At 35.7% G+C, this 16,419-nt stretch overlaps 1 protein-coding gene across 1 annotated transcript in view; it reads left to right on the top strand.

The window, feature by feature from the left end:
• Positions 1-16,416, top strand: part of SNX6 (sorting nexin 6) — a 30,100-nt gene extending 13,684 nt beyond the window's left edge. The window contains exons 7-14 of the mRNA XM_041396261.1: positions 658-753; positions 2,000-2,105; positions 4,492-4,567; positions 5,829-5,868; positions 6,991-7,077; positions 7,980-8,139; positions 9,194-9,279; positions 15,730-16,416. Of these exons, the coding sequence (XP_041252195.1) occupies positions 658-753; positions 2,000-2,105; positions 4,492-4,567; positions 5,829-5,868; positions 6,991-7,077; positions 7,980-8,139; positions 9,194-9,279; positions 15,730-15,783 (705 nt within the window). The 3' untranslated portion in view covers positions 15,784-16,416. The remainder of the gene's footprint in view (positions 1-657; positions 754-1,999; positions 2,106-4,491; positions 4,568-5,828; positions 5,869-6,990; positions 7,078-7,979; positions 8,140-9,193; positions 9,280-15,729) is intronic.
• Positions 16,417-16,419: the final 3 nt, after the last annotated feature.

Raw genomic sequence — 16,419 nt, 5'->3', positions numbered from 1 at the left:
TTGGTGTTGGAGTCTGTTTGCTCCTATTCTGTCATGAGGTTCAGTTACTTTTTAAAATTTCAGGAATCAACATTGAGTGGAAGAAGTTATTACACAGACTGGCTCAACTGCATACATACTTAATTCAAAATATGTTCCTCTGTTGCTTGATGTAGAAAATGCTTGCAGGTTCAGGCACTCAGTTTATTTACACTGGGAGAAGTTAGATGGACAGGAAGAGTGTGAGGAGGCTTAAACCAGCATGATCCTCTGGATGTCAAAGATCTGCCATTCACCAGAGAGTGAAACATGGCTGTATTAACTCAACTATTGTTACATCAACTCAGCTATACTGTGCATGATAAATACTGTGTTATTGGTAACTGTACATTTGGTACTATCTGCAGGTTCTAGAATGGTGCTGATCTTTTTTTTTTCCCTTTTTTTTTTTTTCCCTAGAATGGTATTTTAGGAGATAAACAATCTAGTAAATGAGGTAGTCTTCATTCTGTATGCAAGGTACCCTGTCCCCATTAGTGCATAGTATAAGAATAAACAGAGAACAGGAAAACTGTTTTAAGTATAGCAAGTAGGGGCATGTAGTTCTATTTAATTTTTTTTAAAGCTTGTATTGCCTCCAGAAAATGAATTAACATGATAAATTAATTTGTTTTTCAGTTGAGTGTTCGTGGGAAAAATAAGAAAGAGAAACTTGAAGACTTCTTCAAAAATATGGTTAAATCAGCAGATGGTGTCATTGTTTCAGGAGTAAAGGTGATTACTGCTTCACATAGCAAGATTTAAAATGTATTAACATTTTTCACCTTTTTTAATGAAGCAGAATTTTACATAGGTACAAAAATGGGATTTTTATAGTGATATCTAACTTAAGAATTAGTGGCAGACCATGGGTGAGAGCTTGTGGCCTGGATGCAAAATAACTGAGAGCTTTCTTGTGGCCTTTCAGTACTCTATGAAATTAAGTCTCTTTTTATATACATAGATAATTGATAGTCTGGTTGGTGTTTTTTTTTTTGTTCAGGCCTGCCATTTTATATATTGGAAAGGAGAACTAGGTCTGACAACTGCTTCTGTTCAGAAGTTCCTCATGGAATGAATTTTCCCAGTCTTGTAGAATCTGTCTGCTGTTTCAAGGAGCAGCGGTAGAGGTTATATAATTTTTCCCAGTAGATGTAAGAATGTAACTGAGGGGGGAAAAAAAGTAATGAAAATTCAATTTAATTTTTACTTTTCCAAAAGCTACAAGATCACTTTTACAGCAAGCAGAAATTCTGCAGAGGATGATTTTTAATCTCCTTTCTTTCTAGTGGTAACCTTCCATTTGGTAGCAATTTTTACAAGAGTTAAAAGTTTCTAGGTGTAAAATCTGTTTTTTTGAAACTGCTGGAAAGTGGATATAACCATGGATTAATTATGACTTGGAGAAAAATATGAAGTCCAAATAACTTCCAGTTTGATAATACTGTTCAAAGCCCATGTTGTAGGCTATTCCATGGTATTGAGCGTCTTTGTTATTTTAGAGGGTTTTTAAAAATAAGTATAAACCAGTTATCTCAAGTTATATTACAGACAATATTAACATTTGCCTTTGTTTACCAAATTGAAAGAAGTCTGTCACTAAGATCAGTGTTCGGAGCTAGGAGTTTAAATCATCTTGTCTGAGACCACAGCCTCTGTGCTGCTGGGTGACTTTCATCCCTCCTTCCCTTTTTCTAAATAGATTACATGTATTCTATTTTTCTGTCACCCTTGGTGATCCTTTGGTATTCCTTCATGTTTAGTTATATAGACCTTTAAGGGTACTTGTTGCAAATTCTTAATAAAACTCAAGGTCATGATATAGGTGCAGAAGAAATCAGTTCATATAAATGGTGTTTTGGAGAATAAAAACAGATGCATTTCCTGTCACAGCAACAGTGAAATGTGCAACTTTACTGTGCAATTGCTCTGTAGAGAGTGGGTGAAATCCTGTTTTATTAATTGTTCCCTTTTTTGGTAGGATGTGGATGACTTCTTTGAACATGAGAGAACATTCCTTGTAGAATATCACAACCGAGTCAAAGATGCTTCTGCCAAATCTGATAAAATGACAAGATCACATAAAAGTGAGTTTTTTTCAGGGTGCAAATAGTACTGGTTAAAGTGTACAGAAGCTGTTAGTGAGGAGAAGTAATTTTTAGTTTACTTTTTGCATGTGCAAAGTGAATTCATTTCTCCAAGTGTAGCCTTTGGAGTCTAAAGTTCAATCTGACTTTCTAAGTTTAGATTTTGCTGCAGTAAACTAGATGGAGTAAGAACAGCCTGGTGCAACACTGAGGATATGTTTATTCTTCATGCTGTCTGCTTGAAAAGAAATACACTTTAAATATTAATATTTTTTTGAAGTCTGACTTAGTCATTTAGGTGTAGAGGTGGGTAATATGGCAGTACAGGCGATTTTTCTCCTAGTGCAGAGGGCAATATCTTGGCAAATGGGCATGGCATTACCAAAGGTAACAAAGTTACCTTTGCTCATAGCAAACTCCTGTTTGGGCCATTGGTTCTAGACTAGGTTTCCATTTTTTAGCCATTTGGAATGGAGACGCAATGCATACATTGAGTAGCCTGGTTTGCAGGATCCCTTTTCTTACTGAGACAAGATTTACCACTTGCCTATTGATTTATCTTTGTGAGCTGAGTGCTAGTCATTGTGATTTCTGAAAGCTCTAGATGGTCTTCTCAAGTGTAGTTCATTTATTTGAGAAAATGAAAAATCTTTGGGTTAGGACTATAGTGTTCGATTTAGGATTACTGTGTTTTGAGAAGCTCAGAAGAAATTGACCTGTGTTGCCCTTGATTTTAAGTTCTTCTGCCTAGATAAATCAAAATTGATCTTCCAGATTCTGACTGTTCCTTGAAGTTGGGGTCTGATTTACAGATACTCTCTACAGTAGTATAGTTCATACAAAACCAGGTTACAAACCTTAATGAATCTCCATTGATAAGATGTCTAAAATGGATATTGGATAAGATGTTAAACCAAGAATTTACTGAGTTCTTCAGATGCTTCTCTTGCTGTTGCATGAACACTGAGTCTTTTGTAGTTTTAGTATCTATGCTAGAAGATGGAAAGAGTCAGTTATGGCTCAGTGAGCTAAGGGCCCTGCTTATGCATTCAGTTCCCCCCTGAAGTGGTTTCTGGTGGTTTTGGTTGCTTTCTTAAAACGAGAACTGAACTTCATTCATGGTAGTGAAGTGCCAAGATTTATTTACGGAGTGGGAAAGGCTTTAACATTGGTTGTAGAAGTGGGAAAATCCTTTGAAATTAGGTTGTAGAGGATCTGATAGGAAAGGATTGATCAAACTCACGACAAAGCTTCATTGGTTTCCAGGCTCAAATCACATACAGTGTTTACTGACGACTTCTGCCAAACTGTGATAAATGACACCTTTTGAAATTCTGGCTAGAGGAGTAGAGCAGTGACTTGGGAAACCTGTTTTGGACATTGGCAATCTCTAGTTTGTGGATAACATTATCAACAGAGAGCTGCAGGTCTTGCAGAGACACCAACTTGCTATTTCCAGCAGAAAATCAATTTTTATGTTGAAATTTGAGGAATAGAATGGGAGATTAATTGCTTCCTAAAACCATTCTTCGCTGTAACCAGCTGCATTGATATGTATGGACTAATGAATTATTAGGAACTATTATAATGAACTAAGGAAGCTGACCTACTCAATCTGTTTTGTTATTAGGAAAAAATAATTCTGCTTAAAGGCATATAAACTTCAGAAATAACAAACAAATGTATTTTCCTGTTCATTGCTTGGATCTGTTAGTTTTCATCATCCATTGAGTTAATACTTAAAGCTTTTTAAAAAGGCTCTGTGTGCAAAGATTTATTTTTTATGTTTTTTATATTATATAGCAATACCTCACTAGTGAAATTATGCAGCCTTCTCACAAATACTGCTTCTAATTTATTGTATAAAGTGATTTAGCATTAATGCTACTTTAACCAGTGACTGCTTGTTGAAGAGATAAGGGTTTTCTAAAAATAGGGATGTGCTAGAAAATGTGCTGTGTATATAGTGCTGTATGGTTTGTAGTTTGTAGTCAATTAACTGCTCTCAAGCACACAGACTTTCTTACTGTTAAACTGTGATTTTTTTTTTCCCAAATAGTTTTAAAATAAAATTTGAATTCAGACTTTAACCATTAAGTCTTCCACCAAAATAAATTAAAAAAAAATGCACAATTAATTCACCTAGTAGGTTGTAATTGCATAAAATACTCCTAGGCAAATTACAGGCTTTGCAATTGGGTGAAAGCACTGTTTTTACTGTGTGAAGTTATCCTTCCTATTAAGTGATGGGATCGCAATTTTATTTCTACTTTTGTGTTAAAGCATGTCCTTTTAGAAAAATACCTATTTTTGAAGAAAGGAATTTCAAAATTTTCAGAAAGAAGAGGAATGAGGTAGTAAAACAAATGCTTGTTTGTTTTTCTAGATGTGGCGGATGACTATAATAGAATTGGTTCTTCATTATATGCATTAGGAACGCAGGACTCCACAGATATATGCAAGTAAGATATTGTTAATAACCTATGGGGTCATTTGCTGTGTAGAAGTCTTAATGGTGGCCTGCTGAGATTCGTAGCTCTTGTTAGGAGAAAACCAGAATTTTTTACAGCTGTATCATATTAAAACATTTTCTTCTCTAGTATTTCATTTCTTTAGCAGGCTGCATTTAACAGTTTTGTTTTAGTATTCATCTGTGAAAAAAAATGCTAATTTCTACATTGTGTAGAAAATTGCGCAGTTGAGATGGAAAAGTCCTTATCAAATGAGGAAAAAACCCACAATTCTTTCACCATTTAAAAAAAAAAATGTTTCAAATGCTTTGATACATGCAGCAAGCACAGGTCTCAGTCTGAGTATATGGATTTTTCTGAGTGTACCAATATCCTGAAAAATAGTTCTGCTGTTCTGGGAAGTTTACTGTCCTTAGGAAAACAAAGGAATCTACAGAGATCCCCAGAACTTTAAAGGGTGTCTGTATGTACAGATGTTTGTCCTTCAATCTTTCAGTGATTTGCTTGAAGTGTGGTGTATCTGACAATAAAACTTAGTTAACTAGCTTAAAGATGTCAGTGCTTGTCAACATACACAGTTAGTGTGATGTTGGTGTCAGTGTGATGACAGGTAGGACATGAAAGTTGACTTTCTAATATACCTGAATTACAGTGATACACTTCCAGATGCGGTGATAGCTTATATACCAGATACTTTGATGATAGTATTGATATTTGTTGTAGTCTATTAGGGTGTGTCAGAAATCACATCTGTCTTCTGTCAAAATAGTATCATTTGACTGTAATTCAGTCTGCTGTAGGATTGAAGCCGGGTATTGTCTCCTGCAGTGGAGATGTTGCCACACTGTTGCTCAGCATCCCTGAATTCCAAGTAGGACATATGTTCACTGTGTGAAGAAAAGTACATTCAAATTTGTGTAAAGGACACTTGATAATAGTGTAAGACCATTGACCATGGTGCTGGTGTTAGGGGTTTAATTCACAGAAGCATAAAGACTCCTTGAGAAGCTGAGCAATTTTTCATTACTTAAAAATATCCATCTGTTATGCTTTGTTTGTCCCTTGCCTTACTTACATTGCCCAGTTCCCACATGTTTGAAGTTTGAAACTAGTATGTTCCCCGAGTCCTGTGAATTATAACTGTAAGCAATGCCTTTGCAATCTTTATTGCCAGACACAGACTGTAGTGTGAGTAGAAAGTAATTAGACTGTTCAAAACAATTTTGTAATATGAGCTGTTTCCTTTGCACAGGTTTTTTCTGAAGGTGTCAGAGTTATTTGACAAAACAAGGGTATGTACTGCAAAAGGGACATCATGTGTCAACAAGGCATTAATGTGTGGATTAATATGGATGCTTCTAGATGGAGCATTTAAGCAATGTGTAGTATGGAAGGAGAAAGTGTAAGGTTTCAGTTGTGTTTTGTAAAATGAGCCTGAGGACTCCTCAGTCTACCAAACATTTCTAGGCAGTCTGACCCTTCTGTTCCTCTAAAATGCATTGAGGTCCTGCATACCTGTTACTGGGAATCACAGAACTTGTTATGTTTATGTATGGATAAAAGAAATGAAGAAATTGAATCCTTAATCCAAAAAAATGGTGGTAATGCTGCTTTTTTTCTGGAGCCAAGATCTGTTTCTGCAATTATTTGACTCAAAAGTAATGTTGCTTATGCTTGTAACCAGCATAAGCTCTTTTGCCCTACTTATTTGGCTTGGTGGAGAGAAGATGTATGCCATGTATCAGGAAAACTTCCAAATGAAAAATGTGTGCGTCTCCTAAACTGACAATTGTATCTGCATAAACACATACTTTAAATAAAATTGACAGAATTACTTGCCTTGACTCAAAATGTTACATTTCAGAAATTATCTTTTTTAAATTGGGGTTTAAAAATGCACTTGCAGACTCTGTTTCTAATCTGTTTCAAATGCAAGCAAATTAGTTTATTGGTTTTTATACCATTTAGCACATGCAGTTACACAATTAGTCTGCAAAGGTGCCTTAAAAATTTGGTTTTCCTTTGATTTCAACAGCAACATAAAACTGCTTGTGCAACTCTTAATATATGTTTGTTTCTCTACATTTTTTCTAGCATATGATAAATATAATTGCTATTGGGGAAAAAAAGCAGTTTTTAATATAGAAAGCCAGTTGTCAATTATTGCAGATTAGCTTATTCCTTACACTTTAATACAAAATCCTAATGCTTCTCATTTTGCATCTTGAAGTATCCTGTCATTAATGCCTGATCTTAGTTTTTGAAAAAGGCCATCTGTTGTGTACTGCATATTTTACATTTAATTTGTATCATACAAATGAATACTCAAAGTCTGGATGTTTTTAAGCTGATCCTTTTGCTTACTGTTTTTTTTTTTTTTTGTTTTATGATGGTGTTTTGTTTTGTTTTTCCAGAAAATAGAGGCTCGAGTATCTGCTGATGAAGATCTTAAGCTTTCTGATCTTCTGAAATATTACCTTAGGGAATCTCAAGCTGCTAAGGTGAATCTATGGTTTTTGTTCAGTGAAATTGTGGGTTAAAAAAAAAAAAAAAAAAAAAAAAAAAAAAGAGTGATATGGGCTCATCAGCTCACAATATATATAGATTAAAATGCTGCTTCCTCTAGCCTGCATTTTTTCCCTTAGCTGTAAAACCTGTTTCTGTTAAATATAAGGAGTAACAAAGTAGTTGCTGTTGTGGGACTGACTGTGTGGAACTGAGTAAGCCACTTGTTGAGGCCAAATCATTCAGTAACGAGAAACAATGGAAGGGCTGTTCTTGAGTTTCCAGTGTGTTTGGTGTTTGTAATTTCAAGCTATTTTGCTTTTTTTTAAATATTAAAATTGGATATTCCATATAATCGATGAGTGTTGATACAAAAACACATGGGCTGAATTTGATATTCTGTGCTTACAGAAAATTTCATTCTTACTATTGTTTGATGTGACATGGTTAAATAACATCAAAGAATGAGCAAGCATTTGACAGTAAATGTCTGTAGTTAGAAGATCACAAACTGTTGCACAAAAAACGTTACTGCTGCTTCTTGGGCTCTGTGTGTATTTCAGATACATAATCTGAATGTGGTTTGTTTCTAATCTAAGAAGCTGTGAAATTTCCCATGGTTTGCCTTCTTTGGCTTTTTGGAGTTTGATCCAAGCCATCTGTTGCTAGCCTCTGTCAGACAAGATGGAGACCAGACAGCATTATGTTGTGGATCTGATCTAGTATGGACATTCCTGTCACTTGGAGGATGAAGTAAAGTGAATGCAAATAATTTACTAAGAACTGAAATACAGCAAAAAGGACTAAAATTAATTTGATTTGTTAAATTACTTGGAATATTATAAAATCCTTGGGTAGAGTCTTATAAACTCCACACAACCTTTGTTTTTTTTAATAGGATCTCCTATATAGAAGATCTAGGTCACTAGTGGATTATGAAAATGCTAATAAGGCATTGGATAAAGCAAGAGCAAAAAATAAAGATGTGCTGCAAGCTGAAACTACTCAGCAAATATGCTGTCAGAAATTTGAGAAAATTTCTGAATCAGCAAAACAAGGTATTTGGGTGGTCCTTGATCTATGTTACTTCTTGAAAATTAACATTTTAGTATGTTATTAATGAGAATTAATGTAATTAATAAGAGTAGATTTTTGTACTGTTTCCTAAGCAGGAATATTATATTTTAATTATTGTTTATTTGTTTTAGAAAGTTCAAATTATATTTTTCTTTGGCTTCTCATAGCTCTGATAGCTATGAGCAAAGTCTAGGTGCAAATTACTTGTTTGCACAAAAAAGCTTTTTTTCCACAAACATAGGCTAGGATATGAAATGATAACTGTTAGCAGTAATAGCAAACAAATATTTTAGTGTTGTTAAAATTCCCCTTTTGGTTTTAGGCTTTCTTCTGTGAAGGCACCAGTCTGTCATAGATCCAATACTACATTAGAGAAGGGAGAAATAATGAAATGAGATTTCACTGAATTACAGAGTTAGTAGAGAAAAGGAACCTTATTTACATGTTACTTCTCTCCTGGAAGCTTACTGTCTTTTTTAGGTTAAACTTCAGTGAGTTAGTAGGTATCTGAGTCATCACTTGTGGCAGATCTGTTCAAGGTTTAAACACCATGCTCTCCTGTTTTTATCATTGAAGAGTTGTTTGAGCCTGTAAATCTGGTTAATGATTCCTGTAAATGACACAATGGAGAATGAGTGATCCTGTTAGCCACAGCAGTATATGCAGAAGGCATAGTGTTGTTCACCCTGGTTTTAGCTTAGTATATTCCTTGAAGACTTTCAAGTATCAGGCTTGAAAGAACAGTGCAGATGGAATAAGACAAATAAATGTTAAAAGCATCCACTTGGCAGTCTTTTTTCAAAAGAGCTTTGTGTCTGCAAAGGGTTACCTAGAGGTGAGGAACTGCAGTGGTGGTTTGCTTTCTTCCAACTGAGCTGCAGTATTTTTGAGCCCAGAATGTGCTGAGATTAAACATGAGGTTTTTCTTTTTTCCTTCTCTCACCCTTTACCTCTTCCATCCTGAATGAATGTCTGTTAATAGCTGAAATCACTAGCAGGGATACTGTTAATTGAGTCCATTTTTATTTTCTGTAGAACTGATAGACTTTAAGACAAGAAGAGTTGCAGCATTCAGAAAAAATCTGGTGGAACTAGCAGAACTGGAATTAAAGCATGCTAAGGTAACTGTGATCCTTTTTGGCCTATATTTCAAGTGATTGTGAATATTATATGATTGATTAACCAAAATAGCTACAGTTATTGTATGATATACACTTCACATTCAGGAAGGTGAATTTTAAGTTAAGTATTGTCCAGAAATACTAATTTTTTTTTAATAAAGAGAAAATGTAGTATAGGGTGAAGTGTCTCTGAGAGACACTTGAGGTGCCTTTGGACAACTCATATCCTGGAAGAAAATTTTGCCTTCAGTTTTATGTTTATTTGGCTGTTTGATATTTACAACTGCAGAATTTGAGAACGTACTTTTTTAAAACTTCATCTCTCCATTTCATTATGAGATATGAAGTGTTTTCTCCTGTTAGCCAGATTTTGGGACTTGATGTGTCAGATATTAAGCATGAGATCACACTGGCCTGTCTGGTATGATGAGTATGCTTTTTGACGTTAAAACCTTTTTGGCTTTAAACCATTAACAAAAGAGGCATGTTGCAGATAGCCTTTTCAGGAAAATAAATTTTTGTGGGAAAAGAACTTTAGGAGGCCTGTACTGTCCTTAAATTTCACAATGTATTTGATTTCATGGATGACTATGACAGTCTCTTATTTGAACAGTCTTATACCTGGAGGCAGCTTTCTTTTAAAAATCAGTTCTTTAGCATTTCTCTTCAAATCTGAAACTTCATTGGTTAGGAATTATCTCAGAATATATCTGTTGAAAGGACTGTTGAGAGGAGTATTGCTGCTTTACTTTCTTTTCAGTAGTGTTGATGGTGTCATTCTTTCTTCTGCTAAACCCATTGCTTGTAAAACCCATGTGCAGTAATAGGGCTGTTTGGGAAACTTTTTTTTAAAGATCTTTGTAGGTGTAAGTTCAGCTTAATTAGATATTTATGTGTTGCTGGTAAAGCAATCAGTAATGTATGGAACACATGACTCTTTTTTCAGATGAACAGTCTTTAAATAGTCCTAACAATCTCACTTGAACAGTTTTTATTGATTTGCCATATTGTGCTTTAGTAAGGGAATGCTTCTGTCTCGCTTCAATTGTTGACTCTTCATCATCTCTTGTAACTGACTCTGCTGAAGTCTCCACATGCCTTGAAGTGGAATGCTTAGACAATGTCTCTGTCTTCTATTAAAGAATCACTTCCTTTAACTATGCAAGTCACAATGTTGGAATAATATTCTCTTTAATTTTGACAGCTAATAACTGCAGAATGCAGGGAGAATATGCCTAAATTCTGCAGCTTTCAACTTGATATGTGTTTCCTGTGTCCTCAGTATCTGGAAGTGCTTGAAGATTTTTAGCTTTAGTTTGTTGCCACAGGTTGTGTTTAACACTAATTTCTTTCAATAGTCTGTCTGTGACTTATCTTGTCTTAGTAAATTTAATAATAAGGAGTCCATGAAGCTGTAAAAAGCTTTAAATTGTAGTTCTGCTTTTGAAGATGAATTTTTTTTGCTGACCCTTTTCACCTACTTCATCATGGAGCACAACATTCACCAGACAGTTTTGAATCTTTAAAGCTTTACAATAATAGAAGGTCGTTTTGACTAAGAGTGATAAATCTTGAAACATTAACAAATAATGTAGCCTCTTGAAAGAAAGATGTTTTGTTTCTCACTAGGTTCGAAAAAATCTCTTTTTCAATGCCACTGTTTCATATTTAAAAACAAGCTAAGCTGCTATAGATGGAGTTGGTTGCTGTGTTTTTCTTTCTGTGAATTCTGGGTTTGAGTATTACAAAATTTACAAGTACAGTAGGTTGTATTTTCAGCATTATATAATGGGGAATGTTCTTATGAATGCAGTAACCAAGGTATTTGAAGAGAGTCTTATGGATAGGTTTTTATTAATCTATACAGAGTATTGAAGGATGAAATGGTTTGGTGGACACTTTCTAGGTTAGTTCCGTAAAAGGAGAAATAAGATATTAAAAGACTTATTTGTTGGGGATTTTTTTTAATGTAGTATTGTGCCCTGATGCGGGAAGAGCAGTGCTAGAGGAATATGACTGAAATGAAAGTCATGAACAATGCTTCCATTTCAAGGAGTAAGTAGCCCTGGTTTTGACTGGGCTAAGCTGGGCTGTTTCTAGACACCTAATTCCTCCTGAAGACTGATGGAAGCATAAAAGAAAGCTATGTTTTTCACGCAGGCAGTCAATGATGTCAGATCAAAAGCCCCCTGCTTCTAGGTTCTTGGCAAAATACTTTGCCTGATGCCGGCAGTCTCTGTGCTTTTGCACTCACTGGAGGCAGGCATGTGAAGTTTTAAGTAGCAACAGAATGGCAATTGCTTGGTCAATCGAGTGTGGAGCACTGTACTGACAAACTTTGCAACATGACCTATTACCTAAGTGTATGTGTTTGCTTCCAGGAAAAATGCTAATAGGGAGGAGGTCTGGAGACAGTGGATACCCACTGCTAGAAGTCTTCAATTATGGGTTTTCTTTTTCAGTAGTGAGTGCCTCCAGACTAGATGCCATGTAGATGCATCTGTTTCTGAATCATCTAGCCATGTGTCTTCTTAGACTTAGCGCTGCCTCACACAAAAAACAGAGGTGAAATATGAGGTAGCAGTGGGTGCTGAACGCACCTGAGAGGCTCTTGTGGAGGAATTCAGACACAATGAAGGCTGCTGCTTGACTTCCAGTTTAAAGTTACTTGCTCTGTGCGGAAAGAAAAACACAAATCCCAAAACACAGAGGCTGCTGCACAGAAGAAGTCAGAGTGACCAAAGAATTGAGAGAAGGTTCTGAGACACAGCTTGCATTTTGCGAGCTATACCTGCCTGTATCTCTAGAAGACTGGAGGGCCATAGGGAAATAAACTCAGTAAATCAGGGACACTGTACATACAAATTCTAAAGTAAACCCCCTCTGCCCAGTTATTTTCATACTACTTCCCTAGAACTTACTTCTTGGAATTATTTTTAATATCCTCTTATTTTGAATTGCAACTCAAGAATTTTGAAAAAGCTAATAATCAGACTGTGGGTTGGGTTTGCTTTAAGTTGATGAAAGGGCAGACTGCTGCCAGGAAGGATGATGATGCATGGCTCTTCCTTTCGCTTACATTGGCACAATTGTGTGTGCAGCTGCGTAGTAAGAAGGTGCTGAAAGTTGCTCTGGGTTTTCCTAAGCTTTACTTTGTCTTGTTTTCCCTTGTATCAAAACACACAGTTTATGTGGGAGGGTTGGCAATAAAAGAGAGTTGTCTTCTTGGCAGCAGCGTGTACCCTAGATTTATTTACAATAGCTGCCAAACTAAAGCTTTAGATTATCATTGGTCAGTGACCTACTCAAAACATACTGATGTTTCTTTTTCTCTGGCCATTCTGGATGATTCTTACCCTAGGTGGTACTTAGCTTCTGTTTGGCTAGTTGTTTGTTTCTTCATGACTTAATGCAGCTGTAGCTAATGTAAGGCCTGAGTAAGTGTTTGGCCGTTTTGGTGCAAAATCTGCATTTGGTGTATTGTTCAGTATGGTTGGATTTTGAGGAATTCCTGTGTTGGACTTCATGTTCAGGAAGGGATGTTTGATAGCTGGTGAAACTCCTACAGTTATAATCATATAGCATTCATAGCCTTGGCTTTGCATTTGGAGTCTTTTGACATTGAATTGCAACTGAGTAAGACAGCCCCTTCCTTCATGTAAATAAACAGAAACATATATTTTCCACAAATACTAACATATACACTCTTGCCTCTCTGGGTTTTTTGGAAAAAGAATTTCTTCTGTACTAGCAACAGATGTCTGTTTGGAACTGATAGAAGAAGGAAGTAAGCAAAATGCAGTGCTAAGGGATTTGCTGAAATGTTTTGTCAGTAATTCTTTCTTTCCTGAAAAGGATGTTTTTGTCACTGTAGTTCTGCCAATAATTTTAATATTACAGCTTAGGAGTGTGAGTTGGCAAGAAACACTTTTCTGAATCTGAATGTATTGGACTTTCTCCAGCTGTGGTGATGTAAGTCAAGTATGTCAGATACTGCAGCCATAAGGAGTAATGGCTCACAGTTTCTATTGTCCTTGATTTATTATAATTTAAATAAGGTTCACAGATAAGGTTCTTGTGAACTTTGTAAATTTGATCTAATGAAAATTAATTATGTGCCTATTTTGAAAATTTGAGTAGACTGGCTGGCTTGGTTTGGAAACAGCTGTGGTGTAAAGGATGTTGTAATGGTTTAACCCCAGCTGGCAGCTAAATCTTAGAAAAGTGAGGAAACTGGTGGGTTGAGTTAAAGACAGTTTAACAGGGAAAGCAAAAGGACTTTATTCACTGCTTCCCATGGGCAGGCAGATGTTCATCCATCTCCAGGAGAGCAGGGCCCCATTATGTGTGACTTGAGAAGACAACAGTCTGAATGCCCCCCTATTCCTTCTTATTTCCCCCACCTGATAGACTGAGCATGATGTCATATGGTCTGGAATATCCCTTTGGTCACTTGGGGTCAGCTGTCCTAGCTGTGTCCCCCCCCATCTCCTGTGCACCGCCAGCCACTTCTCCAGTGTGCCAGTATAAGCAGGAAAGGCAGAGTAAGAGCTGCTTGGCAATGATGATGCCATCTCTATGTTATCAACATAATTTTCAGCACAAATCCAAAATATATCCCCATATTAGCCACTGAGAAGAAAATTAATTCTACCCCAGCCAAAACGAGCACAGATGTTCTGGTAACTTTTTTTTTTTTTAGAGTGCTACATAATGGTCTGTAAATTACAAATATACTTTGTGCTTCTGTAATACGATGGCCAAAAGATTATTGTCACACTTTAGTTACACTTTAATGCAGTCATAAAGGTACTTCAGATTGAATTCTATTTGAAGACTGAAGACTTCGGACTGAAGTATTCCTTTCAATGCATTAGATCATTGCAGTCAAGAATCAGCTTTTCAGTAGCAGAGACCTTAAATTTATGAATCCTGTACCCCACAAAGATGGACCACCAAGTCCTCATGTATCTTGCTTATATAGAACTTCTTCATGTCACCGAATTACAACCTTCTGAAAAATAGCTTGTGATTGTCCTCTGCCAGTATAGACATAAAGAAACAAAAAAGCTGTTGAAGCTGTAACTGATATTGCTGCCTTCTAGATAAGACTGAGAAGGATTTAGTAGGCATAACCGGGAATCTGCTTTCAAGCCTTTAAATCAGTTAATTGCTTAATCTGGATTATAAGAATGTGAAAGGGGCATAGAATTATAATTTTAGCTTTTGGGGCTGAGGGATGAATGTCCTGCTTATCTATCACAAGTCATTGGAGTGCTTTTAACTGAAGGAGTATTTTCAAATCCTTAAGGACTTCTGTGTACTGTTTATGAAAGGCATGGAAATCACAGATACTTACATGCTTCTGTGTGTCTGAATTTTTTATATGTTTCTTTTTTGATCCAAAAATTTTTTTAGAAGTCAGCAGTTTCTTCCATGTTCATAACTGGGCATTCAGACTGCTTTGTTCCTGCATTTTATCTGAACCTGATAGGAATTACTCGTAACACTGTCAACAGCCTGGCATTTTTTTCTTACACAGAGATTTCAGATTTGGGAACAAATGTAGTACAAATATTTCATAGTGAATAGCTAGTAGTTTAAAGTGATGTAAGCATACGTGAATGAACATATGAATACTGAGTTACTGAGTTGTTTTAGTGGGGGTTTTTTCCTGCAAAATAAATTCTCGTTTATCAATTACATTTGCTTTATTCACAACAGTATCAGTTCTCTAAATTCATTCAGATACCTGAAAACCAGTCTGTGTATTTTTATGGTAGAGCCAGAATGCTTTAAATAAGATTAAAAACTGTGTTTGGAAAGGCGGCCAGAGCTTGGCTTAGAGTTAAGATGAGTTATTGTTCTGATAATCACTTCTGTAGCTCCAGCTGGAATGGCTAAGTCACCTGGCTAAGCATGTAAATCAGTCTGCTGTCTTTCTAAAGGGGCCTCCTCCTTGAACAAAGCTGTCAAATGGTTGCTATGAGGGAGGAGATCCCGAGTGCTATGAATTGTTTAATATTTGCTGATGAATACAGTATTCACAGTATTCAGTAACACACGAATACTTAGACTTAGGGGATCTCATTCTAGAGACAGAGCAATGGCCCTGCTATATAAAATATTTTAAACTTTGCAACTGTGAATTTCATTGCTGAGAGTGCTCTGCAGTGAATAATTTTTGTGGCCAGATTAGACCTTTAGGAAGAAACATGAAAGGGTATTAAGTGCTTTTTTTGTATCTCAGATTGGCTCTCTATTTCCATGACACTATATTCCTACATTAAAATAAACTTTTAATACAAAAGTTATTACACATATTTTTCCATAAGTTTAAAACCTGTCTATTCTTCTTTACTTGTATCATTGCTATTTAAAAAACATTGTTCTGTCACAGGCTTAAAAGAAGGAAGACAAATGTGGTGATATTTTTCTTTATTTTTACAGGGTAACTTACAGCTTCTGCAGAGCTGCCTGGCAGTGTTAAATGGTGACACATAAGCTACGTTCCGTCCTCCCACTAACAAGGGCTGCCCTCCTCTGGATTTTGTTTTCATGACTTTAAATAGGCATTTACAATTCCCTGGAGAAAACATTTGACAAAGTGCACATAAGCAAGCTTCTTCTTTCAAAAGAATTAAACATGTGAAAGTAGCTCCAGACTATATGAACAGCATACTTGTTATACATACATATTCATGTTTATTTAATCATTATATGCTTTCATTGTTCAGAAACCAAATGCTCGGGTTTTGTGAAAATAGCCAATATAGTAATGTTCACGTTATGAATACTATGATACGACTGCAATCTTATTTACCTTTGTAAGTAATTTCTGAAGATCACCATTTGAAGCACATTGTTCAAATGGTCTAAATATTACCATTAGATATTTGAATATTGTTACTATAATGGCATTGTATACACTGTCTTAGTTTTTTTTCCATGTACTTATATCAAAAAACTTATCTTTTTTTCAATTGTGAACATTTCCTAGAAATTTTGGAGAACTTTGTGTAACCTTTATAACTATGATTTAAAAAGAAAAGCAGATGCATTAGTATGTTTGCCTTAACTTGTAGACTAATCCAATTATTGTAAAATAAATCATGAAATCAGTGATTTTTCTAAAATGAT

Source organism: Onychostruthus taczanowskii, unplaced genomic scaffold, assembly GCF_017590055.1.
Source record: "Onychostruthus taczanowskii isolate IOZ18803 unplaced genomic scaffold, ASM1759005v1 scaffold1, whole genome shotgun sequence".
Taxonomy (NCBI): domain Eukaryota; kingdom Metazoa; phylum Chordata; class Aves; order Passeriformes; family Passeridae; genus Onychostruthus; species Onychostruthus taczanowskii.
The sequence above is the reverse complement of the archived record's forward strand: the minus strand, read 5'-3'. Positions and strand labels throughout refer to the sequence as shown.